This window comes from Oryctolagus cuniculus, chromosome 6, assembly GCF_964237555.1.
Source record: "Oryctolagus cuniculus chromosome 6, mOryCun1.1, whole genome shotgun sequence".
NCBI lineage: Eukaryota > Metazoa > Chordata > Mammalia > Lagomorpha > Leporidae > Oryctolagus > Oryctolagus cuniculus.
Genome location: NC_091437.1, coordinates 120,322,142 through 120,337,970, shown reverse-complemented (window position 1 = coordinate 120,337,970; position 15,829 = coordinate 120,322,142). Strand labels below are relative to the sequence as shown.

The following is a 15,829-nucleotide window of genomic DNA, read 5'->3' as shown; positions in this document are numbered from 1 at the left end:
ATAAGTGAGCCAGTAACTCTGCAGGTCTTTAAGCCTCTAAAGTAAGTAAACAGGGATTTGTGTATAAGTAAATTGCAGGACACATTTTGGTGCCAGGTGATCCGTCAGTGAAATTGATTGACGCCAGACTTTGCAGTCTTGAAGCTCTTAGAGCCGGATCCATTCAGACCTTGAAGGGGAACCCCTCCCGCCAGACAGGCAGTAATGCACAGGGCTCAGCGTTCTGCCAGCAGACCAGAGCATTCCAACAACACTGAGCTACTCCTTCCCACACACTGCCCCCCCACACACACACAGTGCTAGGAAATTATTTTATAGTCATGTTGAGTGAGTACAAGTGGTTTCAATTCTGCCCTAAATCAAGGGAGGGATGCGAGCGAGCATCAGCTAACGATATCATCTCCTCTTTTTTGTGCTGTGTCTGGGATGGGTGGCTCCGTGATGACTGCGTAACGTGCTCATCACCTTCCCGTGGGACGTGGACTGTGCTGTGGACCACCGTCTAGACACTTGCGCTGACCTCTCAGCAGAGGAAGAGGAAGAAGAAGAGGAAGAGGAAGAGGACCTCAGTGAGGAGTCACCTGCTGAGCACGCTTCTGTCTTCTCCTGTTTGCCTGCATCGCTTGAGTGCTTGGCTGACACCAGTGATTCCTGCTTCCTCCAGTTTGAGTCCTGTCCAATGGAGGAGAGCTGGTTTATCACCCCGCCCCCATGTTTTACCGCAGGTGGGTTGACCGCTATCAAAGTGGAAACGAGTCCGATGGAAAACCTTCTCATCGAACATCCCAGCATGTCTGTCTATGCTGTGCATGCCTCCTGCCCTGGGCTCAGCGAGGCCAGCTGCGGCACCGAGGGACTGCACGATCCCACAGGCCCCAGGTGTGTTCCCACGACTTTACTCTCCATGGGCAGTCTGCTGAGGGTGCGTTTTATTTCTGTTTCAAGTCAAAGCTAAGTTTTTAGAAGACAGAAAAGTAATTCGTTAAGCAGTTTATGAAAGCATATGCACAAGTGTACACAGCGGTATTTTTTTTAAATGACTCTTTTTTAAAAAGCTTGTACATTTTAGATTTCTTAAAAAGTTAGTTGTGGCATGACCCCAGTTATATAATAGAGAACTATCTTATATGTAACAATCTCTACTGAATGGAAATAAAAGCCTGACATTTCTCCTAAGTATCTCAATATGATTCTGGCACATTATAGCCTGGATTATTTACGGGATCAAATTCAACCAGAATAGCGTATCTTAAAATAAACTCTTACTTTCTTCCATGTATTATTAAAGTCACATCAAATGGTGCTTACATTTGAAAACCTAAGTAAGACATCTGAAATATAAACTGAAATGGCAGTTTTAACAAAACTTTTTGCTCAAAGAGTTGTTTTCTGCCTCATGGAGGAAAGATTGCACACCAGAATGAGGTTTTGTTATATGGGGCCCCAAGTGATGTGAAGTGCTCTGTTTGAATGGCAGGTGGATGTAGACCCTGGTTAGTTCAGGGAGGTGCCCGGTCAAGACAGTATGTTCCACAACAAAGAGACATCCCTGGCCTTTATCCAGAAATCATATCCAGGAACTATATCTGAAGCCCATCACCAAATAACTTGACTCAAAGTCTAGTCAGTCGATCACACACAGAGTGGAATATTCCCAAGGTGTTAGCATCTGGGCGATGTTGGCACTGACTGCGTTCCCTCTCTTAGGTTAGGGGTCCAGGTGAATTTGGATCTTTTGGAGCAGTTCAGAATATTGCAGTGGTTAGTGCTGTCATCCATGGAGCCTCCTTCCATTAACTAGGCCATAGTGTATATCCTCTATTTCCTGTTTGCTAAATATAAACAATGCCCAGGCAGCCCATTAATTTAACTTAGCCAGAGTTTGCTGCACTTGCAAGTCAACATTGTAGATCATCTTTTAGGAGGTCAAACATCCTTAGCTTTGCTTGTACCGAAATGACAAACAGTTCGCTCACATGATGCCAGACTACAGACTGAGCAAGGTTTTTAACTGGCAGTTTATTTGGCCCTTTAAGTTTCTCAAGAGGTGTTTTAGGCATTCCAACAAACATTTTAAATACAACGTTTTGGAGGTGGTATTGATTTAATTGTTTGTAGTTCTTCAGTTTAATTTCTTCAGTTCGCAAAAATTCTTCCATCTTCTAAGCTCACCTCTGAGGATTTCCGTAAAAATTAAGCATGATTAATCATCACCGTAAATTTACTGGCATTGGTATATTTACTTTTCGATGGTGAAAGTGTGTATGTGTCAGCAACTCTGCAGAACACCTTTGTATTACAGAAGCAGTACCTGTGCATTGTAGAAAATGCAAGCATGCGGAACTGTCAGATTGTGACAGTCCTGTGACTCTGGAGACGAATACTGTCACCATCCTAGGGCATCGCCTTCCAGATTTTTTTTCTGCATATGCCGTGTGTGCACAACCACTCGCCTGTTCCTCCTCCCCTCACACTCTTCTAACCAAAATGGGATTATGCTGCATATACTGTTTTATTACTTGCTTCCTTAGGCAATGATCTCCACCTTTTTGTGGCAGTAAATGTTTTTGTGCTACCCCAAACCAATACTGTGGTTTCCCTAATAGCGCCTACAGTATTTCATCAAGTTTATCCAAACTGCCTCCAATCGTTTGTTTTTGCATTCATATAATATAGATTTAATATAGGATAAACAGATCATTTTCCATGTGCAAATGATGAAAAGAATACACTGAACTTTATATGGATTCTTTCTTTCTGCACACAAAGGCCTGCAGTTATTACAGTTTTGTAATAGTAACTAAAATGGTTCGCATCCTTGTTTTGGGATTCTTATCAGGCAGGCCCATTAAATCAAGAGAGAAATCAGGTGTTACCCAAGGTAAGCGCTAGCTATGTAGTAAACAGCTATGTCTTTCAGAAGTTAAATTGCTTCCATCCCATCTGTCCTCAGGGATAGCTGAATAAAGCACATGAAAGTCCGCTGCTTCCTAATTACCATGGGCTCTGGCGTATGTGTTTTATTGCATTTCAGCCTTTGTGAACACTGCTTGAGAAGGTTTATGAACTATCATCATCTTAAGTGATACTTGTGTATGCCTTCGATGACCCATAGTAAGGCAGTTCTAATAAAGTTGACCACGTCCTAATAGTAAAATTAAAGTAGCATTTTAAATCTTACTAGTGATTTAATAGTTCACCATTTAACATTTGTAGGGCCAGGAAAAGCTGCTAATAAGACTCACGGACACAGAGTAAGTATCTTCCCTGTGAGACTGTGTGATAGATGCTGTCTGCATAGGAAGATGAAGGACTCAAATGCCCCCCTTTAAAAAATCTCCTTAGATTAACTTCTTTTAGCTTCTTGATGTGACCTGTTTTAATTGTGCTTTAGAAATATGTATATATGTACATGTTAAAAGAGACCAGTGTTTTCCGCAAGTGATGTTAAGGCAGAACAGATAACTGCCCTTCCTTGCAAAATAAACCTTAAGAATCTTAAAACTCTTTGTGCTATGTGTTAACATGGTTTATATCAATCCTGTTTTATTAGCATTAATATAGAAAACAATATTATATAGAAAACTGGGTGTAGCCATTTTTTCTTTTTTATTTATCTGAGAGGTAGAGCTACAGACAGTGAAAGGGAGAGACAGAAAGAAAGGTCTTCCATCTGCTGGCTCACTCCGCAAATAGCCTCAATGGCTGGAGCTGGGCCAGTGTGAAGCCAGGATCCAGGAGCTGCGTCTGGGTGAAGGGGCCCAAACACTTGGGCCATCTTCTACTTCTTTTCCAGGCCATCAGCAGCGAGCTAGATTAGAAGAGGAGCAGCCAGGACTTGAATCGGTGCTCAGGTGGGATGCCTGTACCGTAGGCAGAGGCTTAGCTCACTACACCACAGTGCTGGCCCCATAGCCATATTAAAAGAAAAAAAAAAAAAAGATTTACTTATTTGAGAGGCAGAGAGAGACAGAGAGGTCTTCCACCTGCTGGTTCACTTCCCAAATGGCCGCCAATGGCCAGAGCTGGGCCAATCCAAATCCAGGAGCCAGGAGCTTCTTCCCAGTCTCCCACATGAGTGCAAGGGTCCTTGGGCCATCTTCTACTGCTTTCCCAGGCCATAGCAAAGAGCAGAGTAGGAAGTGGAGCAGCTGGGACTCAAACCCACACCTATATGGGTACTGGCACTGTAGACAGCAGCTTTACCCGCTATGCCACAGTGCTGGTGGTGATATTTTAAGATTATGTGGTATTCAAGGGTCTTTATAACCTTGCTGTAAGCGCATTTCCAAAATGTGCCCTGGTGTGCTGTGAATAAAAATGGAGACTTGTCTTCTATAAGGAATAGATTCTTACCTGGAAAAGTGCTCAATGAGTAGAATTTCTTTATGCATATTGCTATTAAAGACAGATATGATGCTTCTTTCCTACATCATTACACTTCCACACAGAAAACATCAGAAGGTGCTCCGGCATAATGCTCTCCAAGCAGTAAGAACTGGGAATTCAAATATTTCCCTTCAAAAATGTTGATGAGAATTAAAAGATGTAATATTTGCAAAATAGTTGGCAAATGCAGATATTGAGTGAATGTCAGTTCCCCTCCCAGGAAAGCTTATATAAACGTGTGTCTCTGCCACTGAAATTCACTCAAAGTACACAGTGTAGTTTTGGAACTCAGGCTCCTTCGCCATCTGGGTTAGATGGCGTATTTCCACTAAAAGTTGGCCTCTCCTTTCCCCACTATCAGTCAGTGTGCCTGCAAAACAGGCACTCAGTGAGACACCAGGCTCTCATTCAACCTAAAGCAAATGAGCTTGTCAAACTGAATTGCTAGCTAACGTTGTCGGTTTCGCGTCAGCCCATTTAACGCATTGCCACTTTGTTCTGTTTCAGAGTGGAAGCTCAGGATGAGGTGGAGCAGCACACCCACTGCTATGTGGCAGCTCTCGCTGCTCACACAACTTTGCTGGAACAATCCAAGAGCTTTCGCCCTTCCCAGTGGATAAAAGAGCACAGTGAAAAACAGTCTCTGAACAGAAATAGCCTTCGTCGCCAAAATCTTACCAGGGATTGCCACTCTCGGCAAGGCAAGCACAGTGGCTGGGTTGTTCACCAGCCCTGCCCGCGTCAGTACAATTACTAAGATTTGCAAGAGTCGTTGCTTGGTCTCTCTCAGTTTGTGCATGTGTGTGTGGATGTGCGTATCCGTGCAGTGGGCACGCTGTCTCCACAGCCAGTGAGGACCGAACACTTCGTTGCATCAGTGTGTTTGGACACTCTGGAAAACCTGATTTATTTGTTGGGTACCACATAATGCCTTGCTGTTAACATTTACTTTTTTGTAAATTTTCTCAGAATATTTTTGGAAACATATCAATACAGTGTTTGTTGTTTGGGGATGTCTTTAAATCTATTGAGGTGTACATGAGTTAGCATTTTAAAGACATTTCTTCCCAAGTATAAGAATAGGCATCTTTTGGTTTCATTTTATTTTGTATTACTTAATCAATCTTTTGAGTAAGCAAAAATCTATTCTCAGGGTCAGCCATACACTTTATTGACCAGTACTTGATAATCTCTTGTGTATATAATGAACACATTTTTACACTAACATGAGCATTAACAGGTGATAGTTGCCATGGATATAGTGGAATTGTGGCTGGACTTTGTTTTGAAAGAAAACTTGATATATTCCGTGTGTATGGTTTTCGTTTTGTTTTCCCGACTGGTCATGCCGTTCATTTTGGAATTCAGGTACATTAGGCTTTAGTGAACAGTCCTTTGAGTCCTTGCTGTGTGACTAGTGCCGTGGGACAGGCATCGCAGAGGCCCCACGTGCAGAGGGGTTACCAAAGCCCTGTCAAAGAATATGCGGAAAACTCGTGGCCCCGACGGACCCCTCGGCTAGCGTACAAGCTGCTTCTGTTCTTTCCTGCCGGCTCTGCCAGTTCCGCCTCGTGTGAGCTCTGCTGTGCGGGCGCCTGTGACGCCATTTCTGTGGGGGAGGGGATGCGCACAAGAAAAGCAGGAGGCTTTATTTTCGCAGACACGAGGGCCAGCCCTCTGCCAAGCGGCAGGCGAGGGCGGCAGCAGGTGTCTGGGGATGGCTTTCACAGCACCGAGGCCGGAACCACAGGCTGGCTTCCGTGAGTGCTCACGTTAGCCCTCACTTCAGCAAAATCTCCAACCACTCTGGCCCCCGCACCCACACCCGGCGCCGCTGCGGGCCCTCACACAGGTGAAATGGGGCTGTGCAGACCGAGCCTGTGCGAACTTCCAAGGCCTTTCTACTGACTCCAGTGACGGCGGGGCGCTGCCACTACTGTTCCCCACAGCGTTGGTGCTACTGTGGCCAGAGTGTAGGGGTCCCCTCGCGCGCAGGCGCAGGCCACTTGACTTGACACAGAAAAGTCGACTTCCTTATCTCTAGCCACTCTCTTCACGTTGTAGGGGTGGTGGGGGTCTTGCTGAGCCATCCACACCCTCGCTGGTGCCCTCTGCAACTCACCAGACTCGTGCCTGGTCCACTCTGCGGAAGGCCCCTAGCCTCGCCTTCCCAGTCCCGCAGCTTGTGTGTCCGAGTCCTGGGCTATGAAATGTCTACAAGGAAAAAGCAACATGGCCTCGGGCAGGACTGAGTGCCTCAGCAGCTGTGTAGCAGCCTGCTGCAGGCAGCCGGGGCGCCCAGGCCGGAGCTGGCCCCAGCCGCTGTGGAGCCGGCCCGGGCCAAACGTGTGGACACCCGCTGGTTCTAGATTCTTCCACTGGCCATGACCGAGTGCCAGGATGCCTCTTTAGAACAAGAGGCTGGATCCCCTGCCCCTTTCTCTGTTGACTTCCCCTTTATTTATTTGTTTTCTAATTAGGGGCCAAGATTGTAAAGTTTTGTTAAACTGAGTTAGAAGTTAGTTTGTTACTACGTGCGTTTACCAGAGGTGGGAGATGAGGTCAAGTTTTCCTGAAGGTGTGTGTTTCACACCCGCTGTTCTGGGCCATAGGCTGGTGACTTGGAACGGAAGGTGTGTGTTTCACACCCGCTGTTCTAGGGCTGTAGGCTGGTTGGTGACTTAGAAACGGGCCACTCACCTCTTCTGAGGGGAACCCGAGTGCCTGGCGTCTCTGTGCGCATGTGTGCTCAGTGCCTCACCAGCTACAGAAGTTCAGCCGTGAGAATTTGTTTGGCAGCATGAACAGATTTGTATATAAACATGCAGTGGTCTTTTTTTTTAATACAATATTTTCAAATTTCCTGATACCTTAAATATATTTACATCTGTTACTCACTGACTTTGTTGGCCTAAAGGCCCTGCTTTTCTATGCTTTATTCCTAGAAAACAAAAAACATTTAGACATTGGGATTTCCTTTCAGGATTAGGATTACCAGGCCCCCTGTGATATCCTCCCGTGGTTTCTGTGTCAGTGTGTAAGGTTTCTGTCAAATGTAGGAATGGAAGAAAATGGTTACATCATTCAGTTGAAGTTCTCAGAGTTCAAGAGATGTTTGTTAGGTGTCTACTGCATTGAAAAGACATAAGGCCAATAATAATACAGAATGATGTTGACGTGTTAACTATTCTTGAACAATGGCCAAAATACACTTTATTATGGGTTTATTACTTTTGCTGTTGTAAATACTAGTGGTTTACAGTGCGCTTTAATGCATAGTCCTTAAGAATGGGCGCAGTGAGCAATGAGAGCCCTCTGAATTTCATAGCGCTCTTTCTGAACTGGTAACGGAGCCTGGTATTTGGAAGAAGCCTGGAATATGTGGGCACATAAGCAGTGCTTAGCGGATGAGTTTCTTAGCTTTTACAGGACACTGTGCTTCTGAGAGTTTGTGTTTTTGTTAATGAAACACTTTCTGCCAGTCCTCTGTTTATTTTTCTTTCTCAGCTGACTGAATTACATACTGCACATTACTGCACGGTGAGCTGAAGACGGCCATCCGCTCGCCTTCCGTGGCACTGCATTTATAGGCTTGGCTGGGTGGAGGATTTTTTTGCAGAAGATGCGAAGTGATAGGATTTTTTCTCCTATTGCAGGGAGCTTTTTACCCTGTTAGTTTCCTGTCCCTGTTTTCAGCTCCCCAGCAGTCTGCTGTGTTTACACACTTCCTTTGCTGTACCAGTGCTGTGACTCAAGGTGAACACAGTTCACTTAAAACTTGACAGGACTGTTCAGCATTGCTTGTTTTTGCTTCTCGCACCTGTATAGTACACTGGTTTGGCATCTACGTCTTCGTGGAGATCTTGAGTTTCTGTGCTGTTTCTCATCCTTCTCGAGGAAATGTATTATCTTTAGATCCTCTCAAGAAAAAACAAGGGACTTTCTTATCCTTATTTCCTTTGAGTTGGAAAAAAAATGCAGGACTCCAACTGGAAGGGTACACATGTACATTTAAATAGGTTGGAAGGAAAAGTTGGGGGCATTTCCAGGGTTATTTTTTGCTTTTAGAATCAGCTAGAAGACTGCTCCTAGTACTGGGAGATACTAGTACATGTTTGTGATGTTACCTTAAAATTACCTGCTTATTTTACGAGGCCCATGGATGCCAGGTAAACACTTTGAAAAGCTAGGCCTCTATCATGATGGTTTCACTGCCGTCCGCCTTGCTGATAGATTATAAATGGCATCTCTCCTTATTTTAATGCTTACAGTTTTATGTAAAATGCTTTATTTAGGAAACCTACACAGTACTCATACAGTAGGGTTAGCCTTGCCACGCTCTGGTATCACTTGAAAGTTGACACCAGTGGAGGTGGCCTCAGGTTGAGGAAAGCAAACAGATCAGGAGATCTGTTGTTAGTAGCTGTGCCCTTCCTGTGGGAGGAGTTACCGTTCGAGGAAGGCAGCTTCAGTGGATAATGTTTTGTATATCATTGAGAATTTTCCTTAGGACATTTTTAAAAATTGTTACATGTTCAGTGCTCAGTTCTCTGTATCTGCCTGAAGTTTTAGAATTTGTTTTCTAGGTGGACTTATAATAACCAAACCAGTACTTGGGGAGGTGAGATGTGTGCGTTTAGGCTGGGAGTGTATGAGTGGTTTTGTTTGCCTTCTGTATGTGTTTTCCTCCAGAGGTTTTGAACTTCAATCCATAACTGTGTTATTTTTTAAGTGGTTTATTTTGTTGTTGTTATTGTTTTTGGTCAAGCAAAATTGTGGACACATTTGCTTCTCAAGGGTGGGGCCAGGGTTACAGAGACGGAAGAGTATTGGAGATATACTATGTGCCTTCTCAATGTGTTTCTGGACACAGATTTTTTTTTATCAACTTGAAAACTAAAAAGGGACATTTGGTTAAGTTATATACTGTACATCAATCTATGCATAAATGGCAGCTTATTTTCTTGAGCCACTGTCTAAATTTTTTTCTGTTTTTATAGAAATGTTTAATACTAATTGGTTCATTGATGGTCGATTTTATACAGACTGAACAATACAGCACTTTGCCAAAACTAAGTGTAGCATTGCTTCAATACTGTGTATTAACACCAGTTCTCTGTACTGGGTTCAGCAGTGCACTTTGCACAACCTGGAGTTACGGTTTGTAATCTGTCAGTTAATAAAATGTCCTTTAACTTCACACTCTCCAGATTCTTTTATTTTTGCAGTTCTTAGTCTTAAAAGTAGGCACAACTTACTTAAAATATTTGCTTTTGAGTTTTGCTTATCTAAAATATGTTTAACATGCACTTTAAATATTTTTTCAAAAATTATTTATTTTGAAAGGTAAAGTGACAGAAAAAAAGAAAGAAATCTTCCATCCACTAGTTCACTCCCCAAAAGCTGCTATGGCTGGAGCTGGGCCAGGCCAAAGCCAGGCGCCTAGAACTCCATCTAGGCCTCCCACGTGAGTAGCAAGGGCCCAAGGACTTGGGCCATCTTCTGCTGCTTTCCCAGGTGCGTTAGCAGGGAGCTGGATCGGAAATAGAACAGTCAGAACTGGAACCAGCTCCCATCTGGGATGCCAGCATCACAGGTGGCAGCTTCACCTGCCATGTCACAACTCAGCCTCACCATTTTTTTAAGTAGGATTAAAACTAATTTTTTAGAGGTGGGTGTTGTGGCCCAGTGAGCTATTTTGCCACATTCCGTATTGGAGTGATCGGCTGCTCTGGCTTCTGCTCCATCTCCCTGCTAAGATCCCAGGGAAAGCACCAGATAATGGCCCCAGTGCTTGGGGCCCCGCTACCAACATGAGAGACCCAGAAAGAGTTCTTGGCTCCTGGCTTTGGTCTGGCCCAGCTCTGGGCGTTGCAGGCATTTGCGGAGTGAGCAGCAGATAGAAGATCTCTGTCTGCTGCTCTGCCTTTCTAGTAGGTGAAAATAAACATTTTAAAACATAAAATCTTTAAAAAAAAATGCTTTAAGAGGAAAAGGAGCACCCATCTGCTGGGTCACCCCTCCCCCCACTCCAATGCCCACATTGGCCAGGGAACCAGACTCAATCTAGGTCTCCCATTGGGTGATAGGAACTCAACTACTTGAGACATCGCTGCCCTATAGCATCTGCACTAGCACAAAGCTGGAATCAGGAGCAGAAGCCACGAGTTGAACCCATGCACTCCAGTGTGGAATGCTGGTGTCCTAACTGCTATCAACCATTCGGCCAAACACTTGTCCCAGCTTGCTTTAAAAAAAAGATTTATTTATTTATTTATTTATTTATTTGAAAGGCAGAGTTACAGAGAGGCAGAGGCAGAGAGAGAGAGAGAGAGAGGTCTTCTATCCACTACTTCACTCCCCAGATGGCGGCAATGGCTGGAGCTCTGCTGATCCAGAGCCAGGAGCTTCTTCCAGTCTCCCACATGGGTGCAGGGGCCCAAGGACTTGGGCCATCTTCTACTCTTTTTCCCAGGCCATAGCAGAGAGCTGGATCTGAAGAGGAGCAGCCCGGTCTCAAACTGGCGCCCATATGGGATGCCGGCACTGCAGGCTGGGGCTTTAACCTGCTGTGCCACAGCGCCGGCCCAAACAGCCTTCTCTTACCCCCAGTCTCTGCGGGGATGAAAGGACTGGGAGCAAGGGGAAGGAGTCACCCGAGGAAGAAAATACCTCAAGAAAGCTGACTTGGGACAGAGCCAGTGGAAATGGAAATTCCTACCCTGGAATGAACGGCAGGTGAGTGGCTGCTGCTGAGTGTTTACCGCTCCCTCTTACAAGGCAACCAGAGCGTCCAGGGAATCTTGCAGCTTGACCAGGGGCAGTGACTGCATGGAGTCTAAAGCTGAGGAGTCAAACATGAAGGCGGGGCAGGCGGCAGCCTAGCAGTTAAGAAGGCCATGTCCATGTTCAAGTACCCGAACTCGATTTTCAGCCTAAACGCCGACAGCAGCTTCTGGCTAATGTGTGCCCAAAGAGACAGCAGGTGGCGGCTCCAGTTGTTGGGTCCCTGCCATCCACATGGGAGGCCTGGGTTGAGTTCCCAACTCCCAGCTCCTGCCCTGGCTTCCGTGGATGTTTGGGGCAGGCATGGGGAAAGGGGGTGGGGGTGGGGAGTGAACTAGCAAATGCGAGCTTGCTCCCTCTCTCTCTCTCTCAAATTAAACAAGTGAAGATGGCGTGTGGAGTCTGGCACATGAGGCTTTCACAGTTGACGTACAGCCTCGATTACCCAGCTCCTTGGCCCTGAATCTGTACAGACCACTGCAGCCTGTCTGCTGTCTGTGAAAACGCTGGAAACAACCTAAATGCTTACACATGGAGAAGAGTTGAGACTATGACACCTGTGTGCATACAATGGGGACAAGCTCTATGAATTGACATAAAGTAATTTCCATAACGTACTCTCTAAAGCAAAATGCAGGGGCCCTGTGCTGTGGTATAGTAGGTTAAGCCTCGGCCTGTGGCGCTGACATCCCATTATGGGCGCAGGTTTGAATCCTGGCTGCTTCCCTTCCCGCCCAGCTCTCTGCTGTGGCCTGGGAAAGCAGTACAAGATGGCCCAAGTGCTTGGGCCGCTGCACCCACGTGGGAGACCCGGAAGAAGCTCTTGGCTTTGGATCAGCCAGCTCCAGCTGTTGCGGCCATTTGGGGGAGTGAACCAGAAGATAGAAGACCTGTCTCTCCCTCAAGGCCTCTGTCTATAAATAAATAAATCTTTAAAAGAAAAAAAAAAAAACAGCAAAGTGCAAATTGTGTCTATAGTAAGCTACCCTTCACGTAAGAAGAAGGACTATAAGGAAACATAAATCAGCTCACTGTGCCAAAGGCATACAGGAAGAATCCACAGGAATTCCCTACCAAAGGTGAGAGAGTTGGAGAGAAGTTTGGAAGCGGTCGGTGGTGATAGGGAGGGAGCAGCGCTTCTCCTGCTTCCAGGGCCCGTTATGCTGGCCACACTGCAGTGCTGGGCAGCCCTGAGTGGCCCAGAGGCTTCTGCAGGGCACAGACAAGGAGCATCACTGTGACCCAGAAAACTCTAGTGGTTTTCTCTGGAAATCTCTCTAGCTATCTCCAACTGCTATGCTGCTGTCCCCATTTGTCTCCCACTACCTGCCTCAAGTTATTTGAAAACTCCGGTCATGTTTCTTCATAGCCACCCTTGCCCTGTGTAGCCGAGGCCAGACACTGTGTTGTACACTCAACTCTTGAGTCTTTATTTCTCAACCTCAGGTCAACCTGGAGGCAGGATTTGTTTCTCCACTGAGCTAAGAGCTAGCGGAGGAAATCACACGTGTATGGGGACCACAGGGGTGCCCACCACGGGGCCGTCCTCTGTGTGCAAATGGTTGCCTCTGCACATTTCCCTCCTTCTACTCTCTTCAAGACACCAATCCAGTGCTTAGCAAATGCAAACATCAACTGAGGGATCCGATTACAAGTGCAGATTCCAGTCCAGGAGGGCAGGTGTGGACCCCCAGGTGCTGCCCCTGCTGCTAGGTCACCAGCAGCATGCCCTAACCAAGTGGTTCTCAAACCTCAGTGTGCATCAGTTACCCAGAGGCCTTGTTAAAACACAGACTGCTGGGCCCTACCTCCCAAGGTGCTAATTCAGTAAATCTGGGTTGGGCCTGGGAATGTGTATTTCTAACAAACACCCAGAGCTGCTGCCATTACTAGGCTAGAAAACAGCCTTCGAAGCCCCACCCCACCCCCACTGCTTCTCACGCTCCCATTTCAGAGGCAAGGGAGGCTAGCAGGTGAGAAGTCGCGTGCAGATGCCTGTGAGCTGTGAGCCTGCTCTTTGCATGTAACAGTGACCGTCACATCTCTGGAGGGTGTCACTAAAACCAAGGCATTTGTAATGAACAACATCGGGGAAAGCAGAGATGTGCTGTCTCGTGGCCATTCTGCATCCATTTCTGCTAATAGCACCCCAGGTGTCTCTTTGCCCCCCTCGACATTAGTTTCAGGTGGTATTAACTGTTTGCAGCTCCAGGAGAGAGCATATTTGAATTAGGGCCTGGCTAATTAGATAATGCGCTCCCCCCCCCCCCCCCGGCCAGGGGTCGCTCAGCGCCGAGACTGCATCCCAGAGGAGGCTGGTGAGAGCTGATGCTGTTCCTGGGGCCACGGGGCGAGGCTGAGACTCATTTCCACTTGACCTCAGTCAAGGAACAAGTGAACTTGGAACCACAGTAACTATCTCGCTACACGAGGGAGGAAGCGTCAGAGCCAGACGAGAAGCGAAGGCCGGAAGGAGAGATGGCTTCCCCTGGTGACCCAATTCAATGCCTTGGTGAAGCTCTTCCGTTGGGCTGACGTGGGTGCCAGTGTCTCTGCTCGAGCTGGGTTTCTGCTGCTTGTGACAGGGCTGTCCACACATCCTCTTGGTTTCCAGGAGGGCAGTTAGGAGCCGCTTCCCTAGCTGCCCTGAGGGGAGTCAGCGGGAGGCCCCGGAGCTGCACGGTGAGCTTGGCAGTGAGTGTGGAGATGGAGGGAGGGTGGGGGTCGGGCAAGACAGGCACTGGAGCCTCAGCTGAGTGTGGGCGCCACGGGGGCTGGCAGGCAGTGTGCAGCTCTCCAGGGGCCAGCGGGGTGGGGTGGTGCAGGGCCAGGTGCAGAAGGACTCTGCCTTGGATCCTCGAGCACCCGTGGCGGCTCCCCACCCCCCAGGTTCTCAAAAACCAGGAACTGGGATTCTTGTGACTGGGAGAGGGGGTCATGCCCTTCTACAAGAGGCCTCAGAAACCCGCCTGGCACAGCTCCGGCCGTTGTGGCCATCTGGGGAGTGAACCAGTGGATGGAAGACCTCTCTCTCTCTACCTCTCCTCTCTCTGTGTAACTCTGACTTTCAAGTAAATAAATAAATCTTAAAAAAAAAAAAGAAAAGAAAAGAAAGAAACCCGCCTGGTCCTTCTCTCCGTGGGCCACATGAGGACAGGCTCCGCCTCAACATTGGAGGGCCAGACCTCTGCAGACACCAGATCTGTGTCCCTTGACCCTGGACTTCACAGCCTCCAAAACTATGAGACATTTCTGTTGTTTGTAAACTACCCAGGACAAGGGATTCTGTGACTGCGGCAGGAGCAGCCAAGATACCTGGTGAAGATCTTAGGATCTGTGATCCAAGACTGTCCTGAGTTCTATGTAGATGACTCTTGAAAAATTTTTTTAAATGTATTTATTTGAAAGGCAGAGTGATGGAGAGAGGGATCGTCTATCTGCTGTTTCACTCCCCAGATGGCCGCAACGGCCAGAGCTGGACCAGCCCAAAGCCAGAAGCCTCTTCTGGGTCTTTCATACAGGTGCAGGGGCCCAAGGACTTGGGCCATCTTCTGCTGCTTTCCCAAGCCATTAGCAGGGAACTGGATTGGAAGTGGAGCAGCTGGGACTTGTCCAGGTGCCCATATAGGATGCCAGCATCACAGGTGGCAGCCTTACCCTCTACGCCACAACACTGGGCCCTGGGTTCAAATATTTTGGTTCAAATGCAGATTTCTTAAGTTTTCCCTGCAGAGTCTCGGGCTCTGTTGCTAACTTGGTTGGTTAGTAGTGGTGCTCATGGAGACAGATTCAGAGGACACAAAGCACCTGGGGTCCTCCCTTGCCCGGTGGACACTGAGGCCTGTGGGGCTTTTTATTCAGTGAGAGGAATGCACAGGAGAGCGAGGGCCCTATCTAAAGGAGAGAGGGAAATCTAGATTCCTACCGAAGCCAGGAAGCATGGGGCATGGGGTGGGTGGGTGGCCGAAGGCCACATGCCCTGGAGGCGCAGAGCAGCAAGGAGCCCACATGGGAAAAGGCCAAAGAAAAGGGCCGGGCCCACCGTGTCCCAGGCCTTTAATCCACTTCCAAAGGGGAGTGGTTAATTAGTCTGATTGGCTGGTGGGTGCCCAGGTGTGGCCAGGTAGAGGCATGAGGTCACATAGGGGTGTGATGAAGGAGCAGTCTTCCAGCTCACAAACCTGGTATATTTTATCCTGTATGCCAGCCTACCTCATTCCCCACCAGAGACTCCATCCCCTTAATCCTAAGGGATGTTGAAGGGTGTAGAATCAGCATGTCTTTTTTTTTTTTTTTTTTTTTGGACAGGCAGAGTGGACAGTGAGAGACAGAGAGAAAGGTCTTCCTTTGCCGTTGGTTCACCCTCCAATGGCCACCACGGCTGGCACACTGCGGCCGGCGCACTGTGCTGATCCGAAGGCAGGAGCCAGTTGCTTCTCCTGGTCTCCCATGGGGTACAGGGCCCAAGCACTTGGGCCATCCTCCACTGCCTTCCCGGGCCACAGCAGAAAGCTGGCCTGGAAGAGGGGCAACCGGGACAGAACCCGGCGCCCCGATTGGGACTAGAACCCGGTGTGCTGGCACCGCTAGGCAGAGGATTAGCCTATTGAGCCGCGGCGCCGGCCTGAATCATCATGTCTTCTACAGCTGCTTC

At 47.5% G+C, this 15,829-nt stretch overlaps 1 protein-coding gene across 8 annotated transcripts in view; it reads left to right on the top strand.

Moving 5' to 3' along the window:
- TP53INP1 (tumor protein p53 inducible nuclear protein 1) overlaps positions 1–9,589 on the top strand; it is a 119,514-nt gene extending 109,925 nt beyond the window's left edge. For 4 of the 8 annotated variants that reach the window (XM_070075326.1, XM_008255761.4, XM_070075324.1 and 1 more), the window contains 2 exons: positions 507–879; positions 4,897–9,589. In XM_070075326.1, the coding sequence (XP_069931427.1) occupies positions 507–879; positions 4,897–5,146 (623 nt within the window). In that variant the 3' untranslated portion in view covers positions 5,147–9,589. Of the gene's footprint in view, positions 1–506; positions 923–3,216; positions 3,255–4,896 lie in introns of all 8 variants that reach the window. The other 4 variants (XM_051844641.2, XM_051844635.2, XM_070075323.1 and 1 more) reach the window with 2 other exon arrangements.
- Positions 9,590–15,829: the final 6,240 nt, after the last annotated feature.